General features: G+C 37.1%; 1 protein-coding gene across 1 annotated transcript in view; it reads right to left on the bottom strand.

Annotated features, from left to right (window-relative positions):
- Positions 1–10237, bottom strand: part of TMPRSS11A (transmembrane serine protease 11A) — a 70843-nt gene that overhangs the window by 36233 nt on the left and 24373 nt on the right. The window contains exon 3 of the mRNA XM_023737818.1: positions 6893–6897. Coding sequence (XP_023593586.1) covers positions 6893–6897 — 5 coding nt within the window. The remainder of the gene's footprint in view (positions 1–6892; positions 6898–10237) is intronic.

Genomic DNA, 10237 nt, shown 5'->3' with positions numbered 1-10237 from the left:
CTGGAGGCCTTGGTAGCTGTGGTCCATTAGTCCTTTGGACTGATCTTTTCCTTGTATCCTGTTCTCTTCATTCTCCCTTGAGGAGTCTGCTTTCTTTGTCCTCCAAAAATAGGGACTATAATCTTGATATTCTCATCACAATCCCTTAAAGTTGTTAGAGTATCTATTTATAACTCTAGATTTTTGGTGAAACCCAAGATCCCAGAAGTCAGCTGTGAATCATTGTTCCAAGCCTAGATAAAACATGGCCAACCTGAGCACTGCCTAGTGCTCACAGGATTTTGAGGCTTGTTGGCCTTCTGGGGATCATGTCACTTCCTTTGTTAAAATAGTTATCTTTGTTAACACCTGCAACTTTGAGCCAAGTTCTGTGTCTATTAGAGAAGTCTGCTGGACCTATGTCATATGAGGTCTGTGGGTGTGTGGATAGAGTGCCATGGAAGCATGACTTTGACTACCCTGAACCAGGTGGTAATGATACCACTGAATGAAATGTAACATTATGTGGTGTTAAGGAAGTCATTTCTTTGATTGCACTAGTCTTCCTCAATGTTTCTTTGTGGACTGTCAGAGAATCTGTAACTAATTAGCTGCATATAGCAAGTAGCAATACATTGTATACTCTTAGATTGGTTGACATTCCTGAGATTGGGATTCATAGAATTAAAAACTTTGAGATTCAGGGTTATAAAGGATAAAGTAACTTTAAGGGTATCATAAAACCTACATTTCTAAATTACCATTTTAAAAGAGAAAAATACCTAATTTGGATCTGTTCAAAGTTGTACTAAAGGTATTTAAAATCAGAATGCCCGTAGCATTGGAAAGCCATTATTTAGAAGGTTCGTATCCTTCTCGGGTTTATTACCCTCTAAATTTGATTATTCTGAGAAAGAAAGAGGGGCATAGAGAGAGAGATTATAATTTCTTGTAGTCTCTCCTTCAGGGAATAACATGGTACTATATTTGCTGAATAAGGAGATTCTAAATAGATTATCCTGCGAAGTGAGGACTGGTATATTTACACTTTAGCAAGAAGTTAGAGTTGGCTCATATTGCATTATTTCTTAAAAAGCTTCTCTCAGAAAACTTACCCATCCACATCTTTCCTTCAATGATATAGAGTGTTTATGCTAGATATGTTGTTATGTTGTTAGATTCTGTCAAGTGAGTTTCAACTCATAGTGATCTATGTACAACACAACGAAACAGTGCCCAGTCCTGTGCCGTCCTCACAGTCATTGTTATGCTTGAGTCCATTGTTGTCACCACTATGTCAATCCATCTCGTTGAGAGTCTTCCTCTTTTTCGTTGACCCTCTGCTTTATCAAGCATGATGTCCTTCTCTGGGGACTGGTCCCTCCTGATAACATGTTCAACGTATGTGAGATGAAGTCTCATTATCCTTCTTCTAAGGAGCATTCTGGCTGTACTTCTTCCAAGATAGATTTGTTTGTTCTTCTGGCAGTCCATGGTATATTTAATATATCATGTCAATACCATAATAAAGGTGTCAACTGCTCTTCAGTCTTCCTTATTCATTGTCCAATATTCTCATACATATGAAGTGATTGAAAATACCATGGCTTAGGTCAGGTGCACCTTAGTCCACAAAGTGGTATCTTTGCTTTTTAACACTTTACAGAAGTCTTTTGCAGCAGACTTGCCCAATGCAATATGTTGTTTGATTTCTTGACTGCTGCTTCCATGGCCATTGATTGTAGATCAAAGTAAAATGAAATCCTTGTCAACTTCAGTCTTTTCTCCATTTATCATGATGTTGCTTATTGGTCCAGTTGTGAGGATTTTTGTTTTCTTTATGTTGAGGTGTAATCCATAATGAAGGCTGTAGTCTTTGATCTTCATCAGTTTAAGTGCTTCAAGTTCTCTTCACTTTCAGCAAGCAAGATTGTGTCATCTGCATATTGCAAGTTGTTAATGAGTCCTCCTGCAATCCTGGTGCCCCATTCTTCTTCAGGTAGTCCAGTTTCTTGGATTATTTGCTCAGCATACAGATTGAATAAATATGGTGAAAGAATACAACTCTGATGCACAGCTTTCCAGATTTTAAACCACACAGTATCCCCTTGTTCTGTTCAAATGCCTGCCTCTTGGTCTATGTACGGGTTAAGTGTTCTGGAATTCCCATTTTTCACAATGTTATGCATAATTTGTTATGATCCACACAGTTGAATGACAGCATAGTCAATAAAGCACAGGTAAACATCTTTCTGGTATTCTCTGCTTTCAGCCAAGATCCATCTGACCCTAGCAATAATATCCCTCATTTCATGTCCACTTCTGAATCTGGCTTGAACTTCTGGCAGTTCCCTATTGATATACTGCTGAACCCACTTTTGAATGATCTTCAGCAAAATTTTACTTGTATGTGATATTAATGATATTGTTCGATAATTTCCGCATTAAGTTGGATCACCTTTTTTTGGAATGGGCACAAATATGGATCTCTTCCAGTTGGTTGGCCATGTAGCTCTCTTCCAAATTTCTTGACATAGATGAGTGAGCACCTCCAGCACTGCATCCCTTTGTTGAAACATCTCCATGGTTATTCCGTCAATTCCTGGAGCTTTGTTTTTTGCGAATGGCTTCAGTGCAGCTTGGACTTCTTCCTTCAGTACCATTGGTTCTTGATCATATGCTACCTCCTGCAATGGTGGAATGTCAACCAATTCTTTTTGGTACCATGGCTCTGTTTATTCTTTCCATCTTCTTTGGACACTCCCTGTGTTATTCAATGTTTTCCCCGTAGAATTCTTCAGTATTGTAACTTGAGTCTTGGATTTTTTTCTTCAGTTCTTTCAGCTTGAAAAATGTTGAGCATGTTCTTCCCTTTTGGTTTTCTAACTCCAGGTCTTTACACATTTCATTATAATACTTTACTTGGTCTTCTCGAGCCACAATTTGAAATCTTCTGCTCAGCTCTTTTATTTCATCACTTTTTCCTTTCACTTTAGCTACTCTACATTCAAAAGCAAGTTTCAGAGTCTCTTCTGACATCCGTTTTGGTCTTTTCTTTCTTTCCCATCTTTTTAATGACTTTTTGTTTCTTTATGTATGATGTCCCTGATGTCATTCCACAACTTGTCCTTCAGTCATTAGTGTTCCGTGCGTCAAATCTATTCTTTAGATGGTCTCTAAATTTAGGTGGGATATACCTAAGGTCATATTTTGGCTCTCATGGACTTCCTCTAATTTTCTTCAGCTTCAAATGCTAGACGTACATATGCAAATATATTCATCAACCATCTTTAATACCTTTAATATAACATTTTAGAACACTAGACCTCTGAAGTTAGGTTCCCATAGCTGAGAAATGAAGGTGGAGAGATTTGAAACCATATAAGTAACTTATAATTTGAAACCATATAGGTAAATACATATATGTATATATATACATATGTCTGTGTGTGTATATGTATATGTGTGTGTGTATATATATGTATATAAACCAAAAACCAAACCTGTTGCCATCCAGTTGATTCTGACTCATAGCAACTGTATAGGACAGAGTAGAACTGCCCCATAGGGTTTCCAAGGAGTGGGTAGTGGATTCGAACCTCTAACCTTTTGGTTAGCAGTCAAGGTCTTAATCAGGATCCCTGGTGGTGCAGTGGTTAAGCACTGGACTGCTAACTGAAAGGTCAGTGGTTCGAAGCCACCATGGGAGAAAGACGTAGCAGTCTGCTTCTGTAAAGATTACAGCCTTGAAAACCCTATAGGGCAGTTCTACTCTGTTCTATAGGGTTGCTATGAATAGGAATTGACTCGATGGCAATGGGTATATATCCTATTGCTTCTGTTTCTCTGGAGAACCCTCACTAATACAGTGACCCTACCTAAACTTATAAAATTTGAATAATAATGAAAATGACCTACTTATTTGGGGGTACCATGAATTACTGGTATCTCTGAAGGATGAGATGACAGATGAGATATGTCTGTGCTATTATCTCAGAGAACTTGGAGTTGGGATGGGTTTTAGCAGAATCTGAGCATGAGTTCATTTTACTCTTGCATCTCTGCTTGTATTCACATCAGAAAATCTCAAACTGTGAGGAAGAACAGGACCTCCAACCTGTCTTTATTGGTTGTCTATTCACTGGCATTTAGCATCAGTAAACAGAAGCGTCTCAGGATAAGGCAGAAACTCTTTCTGTAATTCTTTTAAAGCTAACTCGGTGGTGGTGGGAGGATGGGAGGAGAGAAACACTTGTCTCATTTACATAGGGGTAAAATAATACAAATCCTTTCCTGACCATGGGAACCCTTGTTGGTCTTCCTTTCCTTTGAAGTTCTTCTGTATTTGTCGTCTACAACCTACAACTTAGTCTTCAGTTTTGTCATATTATGCTGATCATTTCCATGGGTGTTACTCTTCACGTCTCAAAGTGATAGTGAGCAGTTTGAAAAAAATAGACTGTTTCCTCTTCTGCAAGATTCAGGTGCCTAGAAATGTAATGAGCTTAATAATCATGCCATATATTGGGAAAAGGTCACATTGTTCAGTTAGTTGAATTGGAAAAACTGGCTCACTATTTGGAGGGAAAAAAACCCAGCAACTAGATCTGTACTTAATATCACATTGAAAGGTAGACTCCAGATGAATTAAAGACCTAATGTAAAAGGAAAAATTATAAAGCTAATAGAATAAAATATAGTAAAATATTTTTTTTTAAAAAAAGTGTCTTCTATTCCCTTTTCTACTATCTCTCTTGATCCTTAATCAAGCTGTACCAAAATATTTTTATGACTCAGGAGCATAGAACGTAAGACTTCTTTAAAAAGAAAACAACAAACGAACTTCAAAAACACAAACCACACACAAGGCAAAGAAAATCGATGAATGTTTACTTCAAGATTATGCATTTCTGTTTCATGAAGGGCACCATGGTCAGACATGATAGTAGACAGACTAGGACAAGATAAGTGCACTGTGTAAAACTAATAAACTCAATATATAGAATATGTGAGGAACTCCTGCAAAGCATAAGAATGAAACAAAGCAAAACAACTCCTATAGAAAAATTACCAAAGAATATGTAGAATTTATAGCAAAGAAAACTCAAAAGGCTAATAAGTATAGTAACAATGCACATACTCATTAGTAATTAGAAAAATGCAAAATAAGTAAAAAAAAATAAGATACTACTTTATGCCTGTTAAAAAACAGTTGCTGTCAAATTGATTCTGATTTTTTTGGAAGTAGATCACCAGGCCTTTCTTCTGAGTCACCTCTGGATGAACTTGAGCCTTCAACCTTTCTCTTAGCAGCTGAATGTTTTAACCGTTTACACCACCCAGAGAATCCTTATACCTATTAAAAACCAAAACCAAACCCATTGCCACTGAGTCGATTCCGACTCATAGAGACCCTATAGGACAGAGTAGAAATGCCTGCATAAGGTTTCCAAGGAGCGACTGGTGGATTTGAACTGCTGACCTTTTGGTTAGCAGCCTGAGCTCTTAACCACTGTGCCACCAGGGCTCCTACCAAAATGAATAAGTCAAATACAGACATACCTTGGAGATATTGCGGATTCAGTTCTAGACCACCACAGTAAAGCAAATATTGCAATAACGTGAGTCAAATGAAGTTTTTGGTTTCTCGGTGCATATAAAAGTTACGTTTACACTATACTGTAGTCTGTTAAGTGTGCAATAGCATTATATATTAAAAAAAAAGTGAATATCTTAATTAAAAAATACTTGATCGATAAAAAATGCTAACCATCATCTGAGCCTTAAGCGAGTCATAATCTTTTTACTGGTGGAGGGTCTTGCCTTGATGTTGATGGCTGCTGACTGATCAGGGTGGTGGTTGCTGAAGGTTGGGGTGGCTGTGGCAATTTCTTAAAATAAGACAACAATAAAGTTTACCACATTGATTGACTCTTCCTTTCACGAGAGATTTCCCTGTAGCATGCGATACTGTTTGGTAGCATTTTACCCACAGTAGAACTTGTTTCAAAATTGGAGTCAGTCTTCTCAAACCCTACCACTGATTTATCAGCTAGGCTTATGTAGTATTCTCAGTCCTTTGTTGTCATTTCAGTAGTGTTCAAGCATCTTCACCAGGAATAGATTCCATCTCAAGAAACCACTTAATTTGTTCATCTGTAAGAAACAACTCCCCATCCATTAAAGTTTGATCATGAGATTGCAGCAATTCAGTCACATCTTAAGGCTCCACTTCTATTTCTAACTCTCTGTTTCCACTACATCTGCAGTTACTTCCTCTACTGAAGCCTTGAACCCTCAAAGTCATCCATGAAAGTTGGAATCAACTTCAAACTCCTGTTAATGTTGATATTTTGACTTCCTCCCATGAATCACGAATGTTCTTAATGGCATCTAGAATGGTGAATCATTTCCGGCAGGTTTTCAATTTACTTTGCCCAGGTCCATCAGAGGAATCACTCCCTATGGCATCTATAGCCTTATGAAGTATATTTCTTAAGTAATAAGACTTGAAAGTCAAAATTACTCCTTGATCCATGGGCTGCAGAATGGATGTTGTGTTAGCAAGCATGAAAACAACATTAATTTCCTTGTACATCTCCATCAGAGCTCTTGGGTGACAGGCATATTGTCAATGAGCAGTAGTATTTTGAAAGGAATCTTTTTTCTCTGAGCAGTAGCCCTCAACAGTGGGCTTAAAATATTCAGTAAACATGTTGTAAGCAGATGTGCTGTCATCCAGGCTTTGTTGTTCCATTTATAGAGCACAGGAAGTGTAGATTTAGCATAATTCTTAAGGGCCCTAGGATTTTTGGAATGGTAAACGAGCACTGGCAACTTAAAGTCACTGGCTGCATTAGCCTCTAACGAGAGAGTTGGCCTGTCCTTTGAAGCTTTGAAGCCAGGCATTGACTTCGCCTCACTAGCTATGAAAGTCCCAGATGGCATCTTCTTCCAATATAAGGCTGTTTTGTCTACATTGAAAATCTGTTGTTTAGTGTAGCCACCTTTATCAGTTATCCTAGCTAGCTCTTCTGGATAACATACTGCAGCTTCTACATTAGCACTTGCTGTTTCACTCTTATGTTACGGAGACAGCATCTTTCCTTAAACCTCACGAACCAACCTCTGTTGTTAGCTTCAGACTTTTCTTCTGCAGCTTCCTCACCTCTCTCAGTCTTCATAGAACTGAACAGAGTTAGGACCTTGCTCTGGATTAGGCTTTGGCTTAAGGGAATGTTGTGGCTGTTTTGATTGTCTATCCAGACCACTAACACTTTCTCCATATCAGCAATAAGACTTTTTCACTTTCTTATCATTTGTGTGTTCACTGAAGTAGCACTTTTAATTTCCTTCAAGAACTTTTCCTTTGCATTCACAACTTGGTTAACTGTTGGCACAAGAGGCCTAGCTTTTGGCTTTTGACATGCCTTCCTTACTAAGCTTAATTATTTCTAGCTTTTGATTTAAAGTGAGAGGTATGTGACTCTTCCTTTCACTCGAACACTTAGAGGCCATTGTAGGGTTGTTAATTGCCCTAGTTTCAATATTGTCCTGTCTCAGGGAATAGGGAGACCCAAAGAGAAAGAGAGACAGGGGAATTGCCAGTTGGAGGAGCAGTCAGAACACACACAACATTTATCGATTAAGTGCTATCTTATGTGGGCGCGGTTGTTGTGCCCGAAAATAATTACAATAATACCATCAAAGATCACTGATCACAGATCACCATAATAGATATAATGATAATGAAAAAGTTTGAAATATTGTGTGAATTACAAAAATGTGACACAGAGACACCTAGTGAGCACATGCTGTTGGAAAAGTGGCACCAATAGACTTGCTCGATGCAGGGCTGCCACAAACCTGCAATTTGTTAAAAAAAAAAAAAAAAGCAATATCTGCAATGCGCAATAAAGCAAGATGCAGTAAAATGAAGTATGCCTGTAATACCAAATGTTAGCAAAGACAAGGGGGGCAGAGGAACCCTTGTGCACTACAGGTGGGAGTGCACACTGGCTCAGCCATTCTGAAGTTTAATCTTGCACCAATTAAGTATTTGCCCACCCAAATGATTCAGTATTTCTGCTCCCAGAAGTACTTGCACACATGTATAAGGGGATAGATAGGAGAGTACTCAGTGTGGCATTTCTTGGGATGATGGGCAAGCACAGAGGTAAAATATGGTAGATGAACCCCATGAATCATCATGTAGCAGTTAGTAGCAATAAATTAGAGGAACATCAACATGGATGGATCTTGAAAAACAGTTCTAAATTAAAAAGTATGAAAAAAAAGTGATTTACAACAGTAGCACTTAAATAAATTAAAAGTATGTGCACACAAAATCATAAAGTATGTTTTTGCAAGAATAAATACAAACAAAAGAATAAACATAAAACACATTAGAATGGTAGCTTTCAGGGAGGAGGGGAATAGAAGTGAGATATGGAGATGTAAGAGAATAAACAATAATGACAACTAGAGAAGGGCCTTACCAATGTGCCATTACCTAACTTAGCCTTTGTACCTAAGGTTCCCTCACCCCAGAAGTACTTGCTTAACTGAAATTTAAAAGTCCACCTTCCAAACATAGTTGTTCCTGCATTTCTCTTACTTCCTTTTAAAAGTTCTATTGCATTCCTGCCCATTTACTTCAGGAAGGATAGAATTTCTTAAAACAACAGAAACAGCAACAACAACACTGGCTATAAACCATAAACAAAACAGATTTTAAACTTTCCTAATAAATTATAACATTTCCGTTGTTCAAAGAATGTGCATATCTTTTTAACTAAGACAGATTTTTTTTTTTTTTTAACATTGAGTTGGAAATCTGGATTTAACAGGGTTAAAGGAGGGACGAGAGTATATATGTAGGCTCCAGGTTTATTCTGACATTTTGTAAGAATTAATTGTCTACCATTACTGAACATTTTGATCAAAGATTCTGTAGAAGATTTCTGATCAAAAGGGAGAAAATGAGGAATAGAATTTTTAATTCTCATGGAATCCAAACTTTCTAGAGCCATTGAGGCTGGGTGATCCCCTGAAAATATTACCCTGAGAAAATATTTAAACCAAAACTATCCCTTGAAATCATCTCTAAACCACACAATAGTTTAGCTTAATTGTATCTGCCTTGAACATTGTGCTCTTTTCAAGAATTATCTTTTAAAGAATTATCAAACTGATAACAGCAACTTGAAAGGTTATATGAGAGGCATAGGGAGCAGTGAGTTTGTGTTAATGATGGTGAAATAATTTGGAAAAGGATATCGACAAAGGTGGTACAACCTGAACAATATAACCAACGTCACGAAATTGTACATGTAGAAGTTGTTGAAGTGGTATATATTTTCTACTGTATATTTTCATCACCACCAACAAAAAAGAATGGATTGCGTATGCTATTTTCTAAGATCATCTCAGTATAAAAGAGTGGAAGGATGCATATTGATCTATAAATATTAATTATTGATTGAGGATTAATGAAACCACAAAATGGAAAAAATATGCATGACTTTAAAATATAAATTATAAACACCATCTAAGATATTATTATAACTATGTTGAAATTGAGTATGCATATAGACAAGGAGCAGATGGTGGCATGGAAAAACGAAAATTGATTTGAGAAAGAAAGGAAATGTTTTGGAAAGAAAAGACTCTGACTAAAATACATCAACACACATAGCTTCTTCCCCTTTTAAATAACTCCACCCGCCTGTGTTTCCTTGTCAGATTACTTGAACTTAGTTTTTGAGTGAGTGTTCATGGGCATCCTGAGTATAACTATTATACAGTTGTGTTTAGTCTATTCCCCTTTGGTGACAGCCCTGTATTTTAGCTTTAAAAATTGCTAATATTTTATGGGATAAACATAATATGAACCATAAGTAACAATGCACAAGCACCAGAAGAGACTAGATAAATGGGAGCTCCTAAAAATCAAACACCTATGCTCATCAAAAGACTTCACCAAAAGAGTAAAAAGACAATCTACAGACTGGGAAAAAATTTTTGGCTGTGAAAAATCCAATCAGTTTCTAATCTCTAAAATCTACAAGATACTGCAAAACCTCAACAACAAAAAGACAAATAACCCAATTAAAAAATGGGCTAAGGATATGAACAGGCACTTCACCAAAGAACATATTTGGGTGACTAACAGACACATGAAGAAATGCTCATGATCATTAGCCATTAGAGAAATGCAGATCAAAACTACATTGAGATATCATCTCACCCCAACAAG

This window comes from Trichechus manatus, unplaced genomic scaffold (assembly GCF_000243295.1).
Source record: "Trichechus manatus latirostris isolate Lorelei unplaced genomic scaffold, TriManLat1.0 scaffold00108, whole genome shotgun sequence".
In the NCBI taxonomy this organism is placed as follows: domain Eukaryota; kingdom Metazoa; phylum Chordata; class Mammalia; order Sirenia; family Trichechidae; genus Trichechus; species Trichechus manatus.
The sequence above is the reverse complement of the archived record's forward strand: the minus strand, read 5'-3'. Positions and strand labels throughout refer to the sequence as shown.